The sequence below is a fragment of the Microcaecilia unicolor genome, chromosome 4 (genome assembly GCF_901765095.1).
Source record: "Microcaecilia unicolor chromosome 4, aMicUni1.1, whole genome shotgun sequence".
NCBI lineage: Eukaryota > Metazoa > Chordata > Amphibia > Gymnophiona > Siphonopidae > Microcaecilia > Microcaecilia unicolor.
This window is the reverse complement of record NC_044034.1, coordinates 78,612,804-78,630,876: the sequence shown is the minus strand read 5'-3', so window position 1 is coordinate 78,630,876 and position 18,073 is coordinate 78,612,804. Positions and strand designations below refer to the sequence as shown.

Genomic DNA, 18,073 nt, shown 5'->3' with positions numbered 1-18,073 from the left:
ATGAGGGACAATGGAGAATCCTGGGGTACTCCACAAACAGGGGACCATGCTAATGAAATTGTACCTGATTGTTTCACCTGGTATGATCTACAACCCTGATGGCGAACCTATGACACGCGTGCCAGCACTGACATGCGTGCCATTTTCGCTGACACGTGGCGGATTTCAGCATTTCCTTGATTTGTCCAGGTTTCTCGACAAATCAATGGAATGCTGAAATCTGCCCCGCACTCCCTGAATCCTCAGATGAGCACACGACCACCTCACCTTCTTACCTCCTCTGCTCTGATGCACGCGCGACGGCGACGCAGGCAGGCTAGAGGCAGCGTCTGTGCTCATGCGCGTGCCAGCTAGCGCCTGCATGCTCAGCATCAGCTGGTGATAATCCTGCACGCGCTTCACGCAGGCGCAGCGGCTTACTTCTACTGTCTGCAGCCTGCCGCCTTCTCTTCAGCCACGGTCTGGTCTCTGTCTTCTGACTCTTCTCTTGTGCCCTGCCTGCCCCTTGCTTAGCCGCCGCCATAACAGTGAGGTAAGATTCTTAAGAATGGGCTCCCATGATAAATTGTTTGGGATAAATATAAGTACTATAACAGCAGGTTATGCCATGATTTAACAGGGCAGGCATTTCTCAGTCTGGGGGGGGAGGGGTGCATAGTTCTCTGAAAGAAAGACAATCTACTGAAAACCTTCCAGAGAATTATGTGCAGTGTGAGCTGATTTTCATTTTCTAAGTCTCACCCTGCTGCTGCTGCTGCTATTCTTCTTTCTTTCCTTTCCAGATTAGTTAAGGAGTGTGGTAGCTGTGTTAGTCCACTCTTAAGGTTATCAATAGAAATCAAACAAAATAAAACATGGAAAAGAAAATAAGATGATACCTTTTTTATTGGACATAACTTAATACATTTCTTGATTAGCTGACGAAGAAGGGCAACCTTTGAAAGCTAATCAAGAAATGTATTAAGTTATGTCCAATAAAAAATGTATCATCTTATTTTCTTTTCCATGTTTTATTTTGTTTGATTTCTATTGATAACTTTGGGCATTATAAAATAACTGGAATAAAGCTTTGATTAATTTACTGTATTGGAAGAAGATATTGCTTGGCTTGTGACAGAAGAAATCCTTCATGAAGGAGATGAGTGGGGATCTGCAACAGACATGACTTAAGTTATGGTCTTTTGGGAGGAATTGACAACTAAGACTAACTAGATTTGACAATACCAAGTACCCAGGAATCCATTAGATCCTGTCATTCCTAAAGAATAACAACGCCTGATCCCATATGGGTAGGACGGGTACCAAGGGCGTAGCTACGGGTGGGCCTGGGTGGGCACAGGCCCACCCATATTCGGCTCAGGCCCACCCAGTCTTAGTGAACACCAATCAGCTGCCAGCAATCCTGCACAGCAGTAGTCCAATCGCATTAGTAAATGTGCAGAAAGCAGTGAAGCACCTCCTACTGCCTTGCTTTGTTTCCTGCTATTCGGGAGTCAAGCATCGGATGGGAGGGGGAGGGGAGGAAGAGGCTCCACTCTGCATCGCTCCGCTCCGCACCGCTCCCTTCTTATAGTGATTTACTTCTCTCTGGCGTTCCCTACGGCTGCCTGCTGCCTCTCCTCTAGCATATGCTAACTTACGCGGTCTCCCTCCAGTGCATGCATCGATCTGGCCAGGTTTCATCTCGTCGTCTCCAGTGAGCCCCCAGCCAGGACCCAAGGGGTTGAATTGAGAGCGGGAGACAGCATGGCAGCAAAGGGTTGAGGCCACAGACTCAGAGGTTAGTCTGTTTTCCCTCCCTCGCGCACAGCCATAATCCCCGTGCACTCGGGGTAGGGCAAATGGGCCTGTGGGCTGCTGCATCCACGTTGTCCTTCTTTATTGTTGGTGGTGTTTTGCTTGATCTCGCTTGTATTTTTAAGCAAGCCGGCTTGTGCAGTATGCGGATGTACACAGAGAAAGTATAATAACGGGATAACTTTTCGTGGGTAGAGTTGTGATCATCAGTGTGTCATTTGGAGAGGCTGCTTGTGGGGACACCCTAGCATGTGATGTATTTGTGTGGAGATATTTTCCTCTTGGTGAAGGGCCACTAAAGCAGACATTATGAGAATCAGGTGCTTGACATTCAGAGTTTCTATCAATCTATTTATTTACTTATTTTATGGCATTTTTATGTATGTAACAACCAAGATATGCACTAAGGGATATGAATTGGGTTAATACATGGGAGCATTTGAAGTATTTTTTTTCCTGTGTCTGGGTCAAGGGAGGGGGATGGTTTGTGGGAACTTGCTTCTTTTGTTTTGTGGGGGTGCGGTGGTATATTATAAAGGTGCACTTAATATTGTTTATTGCTGCTATTTCCAGTTTTAGCACAGTATAAGTCATCACAAGGACAAAATATAAGAAAACCAATGGACTGCATTAGGGGCTTATAGCCCATGTAGTTATGTTTAAACAAATGAGAGATCTGCATGAAAGAAAGTATTTTTATTATTTTGACTTATGAAAACCACTTGTCCCTGAAACATGTTCAAAACTGAATAATCCATTTGTACAAAAGAGATGAAGTGAAGATGTGATTCCATATGCCCCAATAAAGGAGAGTTTCATTTTAATTCAATTTAATTTCTTATAAAGCAAGTTTGAAGGATGTGTGCCATTGCTGTAATTATTTTTACAGGATACTGTGATGTGTGTTTAGATGTTTGCCATTATAGTAGACTTATGTCTTGTCAAGTTTAAGTGTTGCTTGTCTAGTAATTAATATGCAAATTTTATGTATGTTCTATACACTATTAATCAGAGGGTAGAAGAGACCAATTTAAATCACATGAGAAGAGACCTTTCCTAGGGGTGCCAGCTAGAGCATACACTATTTAGCCAATAGCACATTTAAAGCTACCAATTACACAGGTATGCGTACACTTACCTGTTGCTTTTCTGTCCATTTACAGACTCAAAGTGGCATATACTGTGATGCTTTGGGTGTGCAATTGGTTGGGTGGTGTGTGTTTTGGCTGGCACTTTTGGGAGAGGTTTCTTCTCGTGAAAATTTATGTATATAACAGTTGTAACCTGCCTAGAATTGTGGGATAGTGCAGGATTGACATTCTTTAATTTATTTCAAAAATTTCTGTGTTCCATAAAAGTATGTATGTGGTTTATGTTGATGCAGGCCATCTGTTGGACAGATAATTTTGTCATCAAGTGCATGCTAAGGCATTATTTAGACTATCCCATAAAATATGACTCATACCTATATACATAGTGCCCACCCATATTAGCTCTGGGCCCATCCAAAATGTCAGGTCTGGCTACGCCACTGACGGGTACGACAGGTTATGCATTAAGTACTGGCATGGTCACTGCATGAGTTCAACAGCTATTGATAACAGGTTAGTTAAAGAATTCCCCCTCACGCTCACTTATCTTAGTTCACGGCACCCCACACAAGTTAAATAATATCAAGACCAACAAAAGAAACCGACTGACAGATGAACAAAGAAGTCACTAAGCAGGTAAGTTAAATAATTAGTTTTTGGTTTATTAATACAGTTATATATTACAATTATACATTTTTGTTATTTAAACTATAAATATCGTGAAATTATGGTTTTTTTCTCGAAGTGACACACCACCCAAGTTATGCTCGGTTTTTTGGCGAATTTTGACACACCAAGCTCAAAAGGTTGCCCAACACTGATCTAGAACTTAGGAAGCCTGAGAACCATAGCTCCACAGATTCCATAATGGTCAATAGAAGGATATTATGATCAACAGTGTCAAAGGCACTGGACATTATCAAATTGGAGTATTAATATTTTATTACCAAAGCTAAGTTCTCATCTAAATATAGCTAGGAGGGTGTTGAGAACAGTTTCAGTACTATAAGTTCTAAAACTGGACTGTGAGCTATGTAAAATGGAGTGAAGTTGGAGATAGTTCATTAGTTGCTGTGAGACTAACCCCTCCATTACATTTACCAATAATGGGATTGAAGCCACTGGTCTGTAGAGACTACACTTAGGCTGGTATGCATATAGTGGCCTAGTGGTTAGGGTGGTGGACTCTGGTCCTGGGGAACTGAGTTCGATTCCCACTTCAAGCACGGGCAGCTCCTTGTGACTCTGGGCAAGTCACTTAACCCTCCATTGTCTCAGGTACAAATAAGTACCTGTATATGTAAAGCCGCATTGAGCCTGCATGAGTGGGAAAGCGCGGGGTACAAATGTAACAAAAAATAAAAATAAAATTATTCAGTATGGGTGCACTTTTATGTTTTGACTTCTTGAAAGAGGGCTTTCTTTGGGTGAAAAATGCTGTACATTTAATGGTCCTCCACCTCCAATTGGACTTTTAAGTAAAAGTATTAATGAGACTGGAAGACCTGAATATGTAACCCTAGAAGAGATAAGGGACAGAGGAAATAAGATACAGATATTTAAATATTTGAAAGGTATTAATATAGAAACACCATTTTCAAGAGAAAGGAAAATAGTAAAACTAGAGGATATGAATTGAGGTTGCAGAGCGCTAGAGTCTTAGGAGTAATGTCAGGAAATTTGTTTTCACGGAGAGGGTGGTGATACCTGGAATGCCACCCCCCGAGGGAGATGGCAGAGAAAAAAAAATGGTAATGGAATTCAAAAAGACGTGGGATGAACACAAAGGATCTCTAATTAGAAAATGAATGGTATTAAAAACAAAACTTAAATGGTTACATGTGTGTTTGCAGGTTGAGTGGTGCTTAGATGGCGACTCTGGCTGTGAAGAACTAAAGCCAGTGCTGGACAAGCTTGTATGGTCTGAGATCCATATATGGCAATCCGGTTTAGGATGGGTCAGAAAGGGCTTCGAGGGAACTCCAGTATTTTGGAACATGAGGCCCGTGCTGAGCAGACTTCTATGGTCTATGTCCCAGAAACGGCGAAAGAGAGACTATGATCAAGTATTCTACATCACATTCACTGCTGGTTTAATCATGACTTGATAATGAGTGTGATCCAGACAAGGGACTGGGTTTCATGTGTAGATATCTGCAGATTGAATCTTTCATGAAAGAAGTGAAGGAACTGAAAGAAGAGGTAGTGAATTTGAGAAGCATTCATGACAACAAGAAATACATTGATGAAATGCTTCTTCAGGTGTCAAGGATCTCCAGCAGAAGGAAGAAGCAGCAGTAGTACTAAAAAAAAGGATAACGGACACAGAACTGCCAGATCATGCAGAAGCAATATCACAACTCCACCATCCCTTGAACTGAAGAACTGGTATACAGCCCTAGAAGTGGTGGAGGTAAAAATGTCCCAGGAAAAAAAAAATCCCATGTTACTGAATCAGTAGCCATTAGGAAGGGAAGGGTAGAGGTGGTTCCATTCTGAAGTACTGCCATTAAACCTTCTGAGGGGTACAGAGGCGTCCATCTGCCAACCAGGCATGTCAGCCCGGGAGACAGATGTCTGCCTGCTGACAAGATTCAAGATTTTATGAAGAGTGTGCTAACACTCATCAAGCCTACTGACCATTATCTGATGCTTCTCATTCATGTTGGCACAAATGATACTGCTAGGTACCTCACTGAATGTATCAAAAGTGACTTCATGGCTCTGGAAGAAAGGGTGAAGTAGACATATGCACAGGTGATATTCTTGTCAATCCTCCTTGTCAAGATTAAAGGCTGAAGCAGAGAAGCTTGCTTCATGGAGATGAAGGTGTAGCTGCACGGATGGTTTCATAAGCTAACCTACTGAAGAGAGTTTTAAACTAAAACATTGAGGATGAGTGAACAAAGCCCAAGGTAATTAAAACCCCAAGGTAATTAAAACCTGCAGGTACACATCAATTTCTTCTATGAAATGGAGGAAAGAAAGCAATATCTGGAAAGCTGTATGCACTAAGGCCCTACAAGGTTCTGGACCTAGAGGCTATGTTTGAACAGGCAGACTTGGATTTAGGGAGAGTCATGGAGATATAGTTCCTGGAGAACCATCAAATATAACATTAACACCCCACTAAAATAAAGTCACAATGGAGCACAACACTGCTTCCCGATTTCAGTCATCGGCAGAAAAAACCTTTGTGAATCATGACTGGGATATAGATATTCAGGAACAGGGTATGAAGAAAGGGAAGAGGAATAATGCCAAAGATTAATATTAAAGTGACAAAATTGCGGGGTTAATGGGTAGGAAGAGACACTGTGGGTTAACCCTAAAAAAAAAGGGAATGGAAAATCTATTTACACTGGGTGTTAGACAGGCCTCCCTTCACAGGCCAAAATACACAGATTTAACTGAAGATATTCCAATATAGCTGTGAAAGAAGTACTAATAGGTGATTTCAATATACCAGATATTGATTGGGACATCTCTTTGTGAGGTCATCTAGAAGTTAGGAGATACTGGATTCTCTACAGGGGGAACCTTCTTCCAGCATTAGTAATGGAACCCATGCTGGATGAGGCCATACCAGACCTGGTGTTTACAAAGAAGAAGACTGATGTTGCAGTGGATGATCTGGCTTCTAGTGATCACTGGATGGTTTGGTTCAATATTAAGATACACAAACAGAGTTAAAGTGAAGATTCTAGACATTAAAGAACTCACTTTGTCAAGATGGGGGATTACCTGAATGAGAAGTTATCTGGATGGGAATATCTGAAGAAGTAGAAAGAAAAACTGAAAGGAACTATTTTAAAGATTAACAGACATTTTTGTTAGGAAAGTAAAGAGGAAAAGAACACCATTTTGTTTCTCAAAAGTAGTAGTTGAAAAAGGAAGAAGATTAGCCTTCATAAATTACAAAAGATAAAAGAGGAAGACAGGCAACAATATCTAGAAAAGCTACGAGATATATTAACATTAAAGTAGTTAGGAAATCAAAGATGCAATGGCATAAAAATTGCCATGAAGGTAAAATGGGGGCAACAAAAAGTATGTTAGTGATAGGTGGAAAAGTGGCACTGTGAGGATCAATAGTGAATGGAAGGAATATATAGAAGCTGATAAGGATAAAGCAGAATTGCTTAACAAATACTTTTGGTTCTATGTCCCTACATGGTAGACCTTGAATGATTTTTAGAAAACAGTGTTTGTTTGTGAGTAACTAACTAAAGTAGAAAAGAGATGGGGCTGGATGGGATATATCTGAGGGTACTGAAAAAGACTTAGGGAAGTTCTGGCAGATCTGCTGTTTGTCCTTTAGAGTCTGACTGGTTCTGGAAGACTAGAGAAGGGCAGATGTGGTCCCTCTCCAGGAAAGCAGGAGGAGAAGGGTGGAAACTACAAGTCAAACACTTCTAAAACACAGGAAAGTGAGGTTTCTGAACTCCAATGGACTGCAGGACTGACGCAGGATAGTTTTACTAGATGTAGGTCTTGTCAGACATATTTAATTTCTCTGACCGGAGTGACCAGACAGTTGGATCAAGAGAGCATTAGATGTGGTGTACTCAGATTTCAGCTAAGTCTTTAACACAGTTCTGTATAGGTGATTTATAAATAAACTGTGTACTCTCATTATGGTCCTAAAGTGAGTGACTGGATAAGAAACTGGTTGACTGGAAGGGTGACAGAGGGCAGTGATAATAAATGGATCTCACTCTGAGGAAAGGGGTGTTACAGGGATCAGTCCTTAGTCTAGCTCTTTTTATCATTTTTGTGATATCGTGGAAAGGCTTTCTGGTGAGGTTTGCCACTCTGTGGATGATAAACTCTATAGTATGGTAGACAACCTGATAGTATGGATAGCATAAGGAGGATCTAGTGAAACTTGAAGAATGGTTTTGGAATTTGGCAGCTGAGATTTGATGCTAACCCCCCCCCCCCCCCCAAAAAAAAACAAAAAACAAAAAACAGAGTAATGCATTGGGCTGCAAAAAACCTAAAGGAGCAATGTAGTATAGGGGAAAAGTACTTCTGTGCATGAAAGAAGAGCAGAACTTGGGGATGATCATATCAGATTATCTTAAGTGTTCAAACAGGTAGAAAAGGTGACAAGCAAAAGCCAGGATTCTTGGGTACACAAGGAGAGAAGTGGCCAGCAGGACAAAAGGAGTTGATAACACTTCTATATAAATAGCTGGTGAGATCCCTTTTAGAGTACTGTTAAATTCTAGAGACTGCTCCATCAAAAAGATATAAACAGGATGGGACAGTCCAGAGGGCGGTCACCAATATGTTCAGTAGCCTTCATCATAAAGTGTATCATGACAGACTTAAAGCCCTAATATGTATACTTCAGAAGAAAGATAAGAGAGGGAGATACGCTAGACATTTAACTATCTCTGTGGCATGAATGCACAGAAGGCAAGTTTCTTTCAATGGAAAAGGAAGCTCTGGAATAAGGTGACATAAGATGAAGGTAAATGAGGAACAGGTGGTGAACATGTGAGATCTCCTGGTGGAGATAGCAGAATTGAAAAAAGCATGGGACAAGCACACAGAACCTCTTAGGAGAAGACATGATAGATGATATGGATGGCCAGATTGGATGGCCATACTGTCTTTATATGCAATTTTTTTTTTATCTGTTTCTATGTATAGGACCACATTCTCTACTGGAAATTAGTCTAAAGTTCTTTGTGCTACAGTTGTTCCTGTAGTCCGGGGGGGGGGGGGGGGGGGGGGCAGCAACCTGTGGCCCGCCATTTAATTTTATGTGTCTTGTGAGACCATGGCAAGTATACAGAGAAAAGTCATTAACCAGAGTTTTGCCCAGTTTTTAAATACTGTATTTTGCAAGTATTTTCAGAATAGCCACTCCAGCAGTTTGTTTCCATTATTTTTAGTTACATATTTGCTTATCACAGACGGTCCAAAGAACTCTGTGCATTTCTGGTCCTGGCACTGCGTAATGTGACCTGCTAGGGACATTTCACGCAGAACCTCTGTGCACAGAGATTACCTACCCCTGCTGTAATCTGTGAACAGAACCGCTGGAGGACCAGAGAGCATTGGGCAGCTATACAAGCTTATTTCTTTTGAAACATCTACCAGATTACCTCCTTTGTCAAAGCAAAAATGAACACTGAGGAGGAAACAGATACATTTGTTAGCAAAGCACATTCATCTCTGAATTAGGAAATGTTTCTTAAAACTTAATCAATTTACAAAAACATCAGAGCCTTTAGCAATAGAGGCAATCATTTAAAATCATGTAAAAGCAACAGAAATGCTAACAGTTTTAAGGTTCATGAACTTTCACAGAAACATAATCAGTAAGAGTTTCAGCAGTGAAGTTGCTCAGTATTTCTGACTACTGAATTTGCTCATCACATACCTTAATTTGCCCTGTTCAGTCAGGTCTCCATCACTATGAAGTATTGCTGTTAATAATCTCAACGTAGAAGTTCCTGATTTACTCAGATTATTTTCATTCCCAGCAACCATCTAACCATCATTTTAATAGCCTGAATCTGAAAAAGGACAGAATAAAATAACTACTAGACTACTTAAAATTACTAAGGAAAAGAGCAAAATAAATTATCTAGGTAACAGCAAAAGACAGCGTTCATTTGCATAACAGAATATAAAGGCATGAGGATAAAGCAGAACAGCTTACTTGTAACAGATGGTCTCTGTAGACAGCAGAATTAATCAGGCACTTAAAAGTAATGTTGGCAGATAAAGACCTTCATGGTCTATCAGTCTACCAGCAAGGTGGGTCATGTCATCACACAGCAACAGGACAGGTCTCTCACTGCTCAGAACTACTGGAACCATCAAAAGTCTCCTCAGATCTAAAGCTCAACAAGCAGTGCAACTTTCAGGGAAGTATGAGGGACTGTGTGCCTGATTAATGCTACTGTCTAAAAAGAACATCTTTTATAGGTAAGCAACTTTACTTTTCCAACAAAACACAGGAATGAATCAAGCACAAAAGTTGGGGGCCTTAAAGCTCAGAGTTGCTCCAGTTTCTTAGTGTTTAGGAGCAAACCAGTCTGATGATGATGGAAGAGTTGCACAGATTACAAAGCCTGGTGAGTACTGCTCTTTCTGACCGAGGACTTATTCGAGCAGTAGCATGTAAAGAAGGCATGAAATGTAATCCAGGCTGCTTGTAGACACTTTCCAGCTATGCAAATTTCTAGGGAGCTATGGGAGCAACAGTGGCTCTAATCAGGTGATGTTCTACTGTACTGGTTAGGGGGATACCAGTCTGGTCATATTAGAAACAGTATCCAAAACACAGAAGAAACCAGTCTTCGCGAAAGAAGAAACAACAGTTATCAAAAACAGCGAAGATGACGCAAAAAAGAAAAAATGAAGAAAAAATGAAAAATAAAAAAAAAACAAAAAAGAAACAAAAAACAAGCAGATAAGTAAAAATCAAAAAAGACGACACAAAATGATAAAACTATGAATTTATTGAGGTGATATGACTCGACACAGCTGTGTTTCGGCCCAACTGGCCTGCGTCAGGACTGTGTTACACCATGTATCTGTTCTCTGGTTGTATCAATATTTCTTTGAAGAGTGTTTTGTCAAACGCTACCTTATTCTAAACACTCTACCTTAAAAAAGGCTGTGTGGTGCAATCTGGCAAACAATCGCTATGAAGAACTATATCCAAAAATGTCTCACTGGAGTAGCTGCAAATAAGCTTCACATTCACTGACAATGAATGTGAATGTGAAGCTTATTTGCAGCTACTCCAGTGAGACATTTTTGGATATAGTTCTTCATAGCGATTGTTGCCAGATTGCACACACAGCCTTTTTTAAGGTAGAGTGTTTAGAATAAGGTAGCGTTTGACAAAACACTCTTCAAAGAAATACTGATACAACCAGAGAACAGATACATGGTGTAACAGACTCCTGACGCAGGCCAGTTGGGCCGAAACACAGCTGTGTCGAGTCATATCACCTCAATAAATTCATAGTTTTATCATTTTTGTGTCGTCTTTTTTGATTTTACTTTTTATCTGCTTGTTTTTTTGTTGTTTCTTTCTTTTTTATTTTTCATTTTTTCTTCATTTTTTTCTTTTTTGCGTCATCTTCGCTGTTTTGATAACCCATATTAGAAACAGGACATTTACCAATTGCCTAGCGCTTTGTCACTGGAACGCCAAGTCTATTGGGTCGAAGATGACAAACAACTGCACAGACTTTGGTGTATTCTGTTGTTTAGAGAAGCAAGAGCCCATTTATAGTCCACAGTGTAGAGAACTTCTTGTGTAGATGGTTATATCATTTATGATAAAATGTAGGTGGTACTGTGTCTTCATTAAAAGATTTGTTACTATCCTGCAAAAACTAGAGTAGCTAGGACTACTTTAGTATGATGAAACTGAGTGTAAGGTTCATTTGTAACAAGACTTGAAGTTCAATAATTTTCTGGCTGAAATAACTTAGCAGAAAAAGCACTTTCCAGGTTAGACCTGCTCAAACGGTGGTTTCATCAAAGATGCAGGAATGACTGAGGTCTCATGCGACAAAAGTCTTGTATTGATGGCTAAAATGAAGAAGCAACCTCATGAATCTTTAAAGGATTAGGTACTAGAAAAGCAGGAAAACCATTCATGACAGTGGTATTCACTTCCAGGCCTCAAGGGCAACCAAAGGTCAGGTTTTTCAAGGTCCCGTAATAAATATGAGTAACCCTGGGCACAATTTTGGCTCTGCTTCACTCCGTGGTTTCACCCCATCACACCTGGGACTGGGGTCACACAAACAGAATACTTCTGCCACACACACAGCTCCCACTAACAGGATCGCTCAAGCTAGGTGCAGACTGGGGCTGGAATAAATCCGGTATGCAGGGCACTCTTTCTCTAGGCACTCTCACTTTTGAAATTCAATATGCTTTACTAACAGTAACTTGAAAAAAAAAAACAGTTCATAAACTTGTCAACTTGTCTGTACAATTCAGGGTGTTTTTCTTCAGATGGTCAGCAATACTGCAAAACAGTCTCTACATGATATCAGGGCATTCAAAAATCTCCTCTATTTGCAAACCAGAATAAAGTACTTATTAATCTCCTCTTGATTAAACTCAGTCCACAACCATCTCTGCATCATCTCTGTCCAATCCTGGAACAGGGGTCATTCACACATGCAATGAAAGTCCTGCCGAAAGTGAGGCACGCCTGCTCCCACTTCTACATGGGGTGTATTGCCTCCCAAGCACTCCTTGTTCCCAGTTTGAGAACTCTGCAGGCAGAAGAAGCTTCCAATCACCACACACTGCAAACTTCTCCTGCTTTGGTTCCCAGGACTTCCCCCTTGGTGCAATGGGTCTTGGCAGAGGTGGACTACCAAATAAAGATGCTTGAAGAAAATTCTGCTATTACTTCTTTGTCCTGCTCCCATGGGCTGTGCTTCACTCTGATTCTCTCACCAGGCTTTGTTTCCTTAGTGATCACCCTGAAAATCCTTCCTCCCACCCTTTAGGCATTGGTAATTGGGGGGGGGGGGGGGGAAAGGGGGTCACATATGAATGATATATATTTGCATACAATGGTGGCAGTAGGCCCATATATTCAATAGGGATATCCTGAAAATCTGATTCATTGGTGGTCTTGAGGACTGGGAATGAATACTATCATATAAGGATATGATAGATTAAGATATATTCTGATAGAAGATTGTCTGTAGATCCAGACAATAAAGATGGTACAAATAATACAGTATGGTATCTGGAGGACAATGAAACCGGTCCTGGCCATTAGCAAAGTACCAATTCGAAACCTTTAAAAAAATGAATAGCTTGCAAAAGATTTTCATGTTTCCACTAAGATCTTGAATTGGTGGCAACAATTTCATACAAAACAGCTAGACAGCTCAATTTTTATACCATCAGGACCCGTGACTTGAGGCTGAGATGCATAAAGGAGCACTGATTTGTGTTATCAAGGCTGGAAAGGTCTGGGGCCTGCAAAAAGGAGAACTGAGAATCTTTGAGAAAGGGAACCAGTTCTGCTAAGGTTATTACAGTGCTATGAAAATCATTTTGCTAGGTCTTTTTAGGCATTTGTGCAAGGTTTTGCTACTAAAGTGGTGAGTAGGTAAATAAAAGTGACGGGACCAACTCCAGTCTATGGCCAGGGCATCTCATATCAGGCAATTTAGAGACGCATGCAACAAGAAAGGAGTAGTTTTGTGTTTTTGTTTCTGGCAACAAGATCTATTTGAGGAATGCTCCAGTTAAATATAAAATGTCCTGCATGTTCTAAAGGTTTAGTTACCATTCACAGGACCTTCTCCAAACTGTAGTTTACTTGCTTTCATCTCTCATAGAAGCATCAAATCAAATCATCTGTTGTAAGAGCTTTGTTAACTTGTCTGTAATTTGCTTCTGATTGAGTAGTATTAAGTGGTTAGGATTTTTGTGTTATGGGAAACTGCAAAGCCTCAAAGTTGTATTGTTTCTCAGCACGCAGTAGAGAACCCATATGGCCTTGTTTGTTCAAGTAGAACATGGCAACCTGGTTGTAACAGAGAATATGGGCAAAGTGAGGTAAAATAATGCTCTCAATTCCAGATGTTTAATGTGGAGCAGCCTCTCAGTTCCTGACTACACTCCGAGTGAAACCAGTACCAAGATATTCTACCCAGCTGATGAAGGAAGTATCTATTAAAAGAACACAATATGCCAAGCATTGCAAACGGAACACCTTTGAACAAGTTAATATTGGATGTCAACCACTCTTAAAAAAAAAAAAAAAAAAAAAGGTGAAGAACCTTGGAATAGATGTTGGGTATGCTGATTCCATTAGAATTTGAGGTGTCACTGTGACCTACTCATTTTAAAGAGAGCAAGGAGGTTCAACATGCACTTCCGAGGCCATAAGGGCCAACATCTGTTGGTGAGTTCTGGTTGTGACTCATGGGGAACTCCGAATCATTTAAACATTACGCGTGAATTTTGTCATTCCATCCTATGAAAGAAAAGCTTTCACTTTGTCAGTTATCTAGAAGAACCAATATAAATAGTTAAAACAAAAAGGGCTAAGAACCAGGGAAGCCAGAGTTCAAGCTTTGCTTCTGCCATTGAATCTCCTTGTGACTTTGGCCAGAAACATATTGTACCTGAATATTTATTGCTGTTATACAGTACCATGCATGTCCAAATATTTTAAGTATGTTGATTTTTAGAAGTTAATAACAAAAATAAAATTTTGAAGGAAACGAATGCATTCACAATGTATGTAAGCCACACTGAACCCCGCAAATAGGTGGGAAATGTGGGATACAAATGCAATAAATAAATAAATATATTACTGGAGTCAGCTAGATCTGTTGACGAAGCCGCAAGAAGCTAATTGTCAAAGTAAGGAAAAACCAGATATACCTGCTTCTGCAGGTGAGCTGTTAATACTACCAGGCATTTGATGAAAACCTTGGGTGCTGACCTACATAACTTAGGAGAAAGCAATTTTTGCAAATTAATTATACTTTGGCTCTAGGTGGGACTTTTTCTTATGTTTTCCTTTTAAGGTGCTTAATTGTATACTAAGGAGCCAGTTGTGTGTTTCTAGATCCTTCTCAGAAGCCTTTCTCCTTAATAAATAGTTGCTCAACTATCTCTAGGATTTTCTCAGTTACTATTTGTTTTTTCCTGCTTTTTCCCTCTTAAGTGGAGATTAACTACGTTTTTTTTATTCTAGACACAGCAAGCTCTCTGTGATGTGGTCTATACTGACCTGTTTCCTTGTAGTACAGTGTTGTACTGTATTGGGCTTTTGGTTTAATGTGTTTTTTTTTCCTGTAATTATTGAAAAAAAATCAATAAAAATAAAATTTTAAAAAATCGTGGGTGCTGAATGAAACATATGCTATTGGTTTGCAGACTGAAATAAGATACTGGTTTCCTTTGAGAGGAATTGTTATATACTGTAGGTGTACATATCTCCGAGATCCAGGGAACACAGCCAGTCAAGAGGATTGGGGAAAGGAGGGAGGATTCATTTTGAAATTGTTCCTGTGAAGTCCCAAGATAGAATGCAATCCTCTGATTTGTTTGGGCAACTAAGACATTTGCTTATTTCTGATCTGACGAAGAAGGGCAACCTTCGAAAGCTAATCAAGAAATGTATTATGTTATGTCCAATAAAAAAGGTATCATCTTATTTTCTTTTCCATGTTTTATTTTGTTTGATTTCTATTGATAACTTTGGGCATTATAAAATAACTGGAAGCTTTGATTAATTTACTGTATTGGAAGAAGATATTGCTTGGCTTGTGACAGAAGAAATCCTTCATGAAGGAGATGAGTGGGGATCTGCAACAGACATGACTTAAGTTATGGTCTTTTGGGAGGAATTGACAACTAAGACTAACTAGATTTGACAATACCAAGTACCCAGGAATCCATTAGATCCTGTCATTCCTAAAGAATAACAACGCCTGATCCCATATGGGTAGGATGGGTACGACAGGTTATGCATTAAGTACTGGCATGGTCACTGCATGAGTTCAACAGCCACATTCACTTTGGTTGCCTTATCTCTCTCTATGAAGAAACTTTGCATAACATTGTTGCTGGGCCTGTTGTGGTTGTCTGGAAAAGAGGTAGAAACATTTTATCTTGTGAAGAAACCTCTTCTGCATTAAGATGAACTTATTCATCTAGACAATGGTATAATTATCTTCACAGTATTCCCAGTCTCCTTAACCTTCTTAACAAAGATCATCTCTGATCTAACTTAGCATGATAGCCCTCTTGAAGACTAGGCATTCATAGCCATGTGAATCATGAATGATGGATGCTAATACTCTAGCAGAGGTGACAAATACATAAGCTGAACATACAAGATGTGTTTCATGTTCATCTGCTTCAGACAGAATGGCAGCCGAGACTATAGTCAGCCAAGACTATTTGAGTAGGTAGACTAGATGACAAACCTTGCACTGTATCTGTAGTGGCAGATCTTATCAATAGGAAGAACTTAGAGTGAGCAAGTGAATGAAGCACATTCTGGCTCAGGAAATGTGTTTTCTATCTGTAACCATCATCTTCCTTTATTCTGAGCCTTCTAGTGCTGACAGTCACCAGGCTTTAACTGCAAAAGATGATCTGCACCATTCAGCACTGAAGATGTTGTTTCTCCAGTTGAGGACTACTGAAATGTACTGTGGCAGATAGTGACAGGTATACGTGTGTGTTGTGTGCTTACTTCTGGCTTGTGCTAATAGGGTAAAAAATAATCCATAACTTAATTTAAAAAAAATCCAATGTGAAGGAAGGAGGCTAGGAGTCTGAGCCAAGCCAAGGGGTGCTACGAGCTGCCCAGGGGCCTAGATAAGGTAGCCTACCTTGTACTGAAGGTAGACGAGCAGCTGTGTGACCTGTGGAAGCTGCCTCAGAGTGACAAAGGTGCCTACTTGCTCTATAAAAACTGCAAGGAAAAAGGGCCTTCTCCTTTCAAATCCTTGTTGGGAGTGAAAAGAGGACAGCTAATCCATGTAGAAGTCATTAGCATAGAAAACACCCACCCATCAAAAAAAAAAAGTGGGGGAAACAAGACAAGCCAGGGGAAGGGTGTGTATACTAATAGGTGTGTTTCCGGTGTTTATCCAATAAAGACCTGTTTTAATTTTCTTTTTTTTACATCAGGGATGATCCACCTCACCAACCTACTCAGTTATGAAAGTCCACCTCTACAACTACCCTAATCACTCCTTCCTTCTTCTCTCTTCCCTTACTTAATCTCTACACAATACTAACTGTATCTGATATCCTGGAATGACAATGTTTACAAAACTATGTAAGCCACATTGAGCCTGCAAATAGGTGGGAAAATGTGGGATACAAATGCAATAAATAAATAAATAAATATTAAAGAACAGAACTTTAACTGAATGTGGGGATTGATATCATCAGCAACTGCCAATTCTGTTTTACTAAAGCATTTGTCTAAGGCGACAGGATAGCTCAAGCATATTTGTGCTAAAGCCTTCCTGCTGCCACCCCTATCCCTATCTCATCCCACGCCGGCCAGACGTAAAGTGAAGATACTTACCTGTAAGCAGGTATTCTCTGAGGACAGTAGGCTGATTGTTCTCACATGTGGGTCGACGGCCAGAAGGGAGCAATCAGATCATGATTCTGCAGTCTTGTTTGGTTTCAGCAAAGTCTTCCCTGCTAGAGGTATGGGAGGATACGGATACAGAAGGCCTGTCCCCCAATGAAGGAGAAAGGCATCTGACGCTAGTCTGTTGTGGGCCTGAAGCAAGGAACAGAACTGAAGGGACTTGTGATTGATCTGAGTGGCAAAAAGATCCACCGAGGGGAGGCCCCACGCTCGGAAAATCTTGCGGACTACGCCCATGTTCAGTGACCACTTGTGAGGTTGCATTATCTTGCTCAATCTGTCGGCCAGACTGTTTACGCCTGCCAGATAAGTGGCTTGGAGAAACATGCCGTGACGGCGCGCCAAAGCCACATCTGGACGGCTTCCTGACACAGAGGGCGAGATCCGGTGCACCCCTGCTTGTTGGTGTAATACATGGCAACCTGATTGTCTGTCTGAATTAAATAATTTGATTGGGCAGCCGATCTCTGAAAGCCTTGAGAGCGCGTTCCAGAGAGACGCATCCCCCCTGTTTTCTTTTGCACAAGGAAGTACCTGGAATAGAATTCCAGCCCTTCTTCCCCTGGTGGAACAGGTTCGACCGCTTGGGCCTTTAGAAGGGCGGAGAGTTCCTCTGCAAGTACCTGTTTGGGCTGGGAGCTGTAAGAATGAGCTCCCGGTGGGCAATTCAGAGGTTTGGATTCCAGATTGCTGGTGTATCCTAACCAGACTATTTGAAGAACCCACCGGTCGGAGGTTATGAGAGGCCACCTTTGGTGAAAAAAAATTTAACCTCCCCCCTACCGGCAACTCATCTGGTACAAACACTTTTACTGAGGCTATGCTGAACTGGAGCCAGTCAAAAGCCCGTCCCTTGCTTTTGCTGGGGAGCACCAAGGGCCTTAGGCGTACGCTGTTGACGAGAACGAGCGCTCTGGGGCTGAGCCTGGGCAGGCTTCCGAGAAGCAAGAGTGTACCTATGTCTAGGATAGTAATAGCACTCCTCTTCCCCCTAACAAACCTCCTAGATGAGGAGGTAGTAGCAGAAGATGCC

General features: G+C 40.9%; 1 protein-coding gene across 1 annotated transcript in view; it reads right to left on the bottom strand.

The window, feature by feature from the left end:
• Positions 1-18,073, bottom strand: part of PDS5B (PDS5 cohesin associated factor B) — a 536,259-nt gene that overhangs the window by 91,780 nt on the left and 426,406 nt on the right. The window contains 2 exon segments of the mRNA XM_030200370.1: positions 9,286-9,379; positions 9,382-9,421. Of these exon segments, the coding sequence (XP_030056230.1) occupies positions 9,286-9,379; positions 9,382-9,421 (134 nt within the window).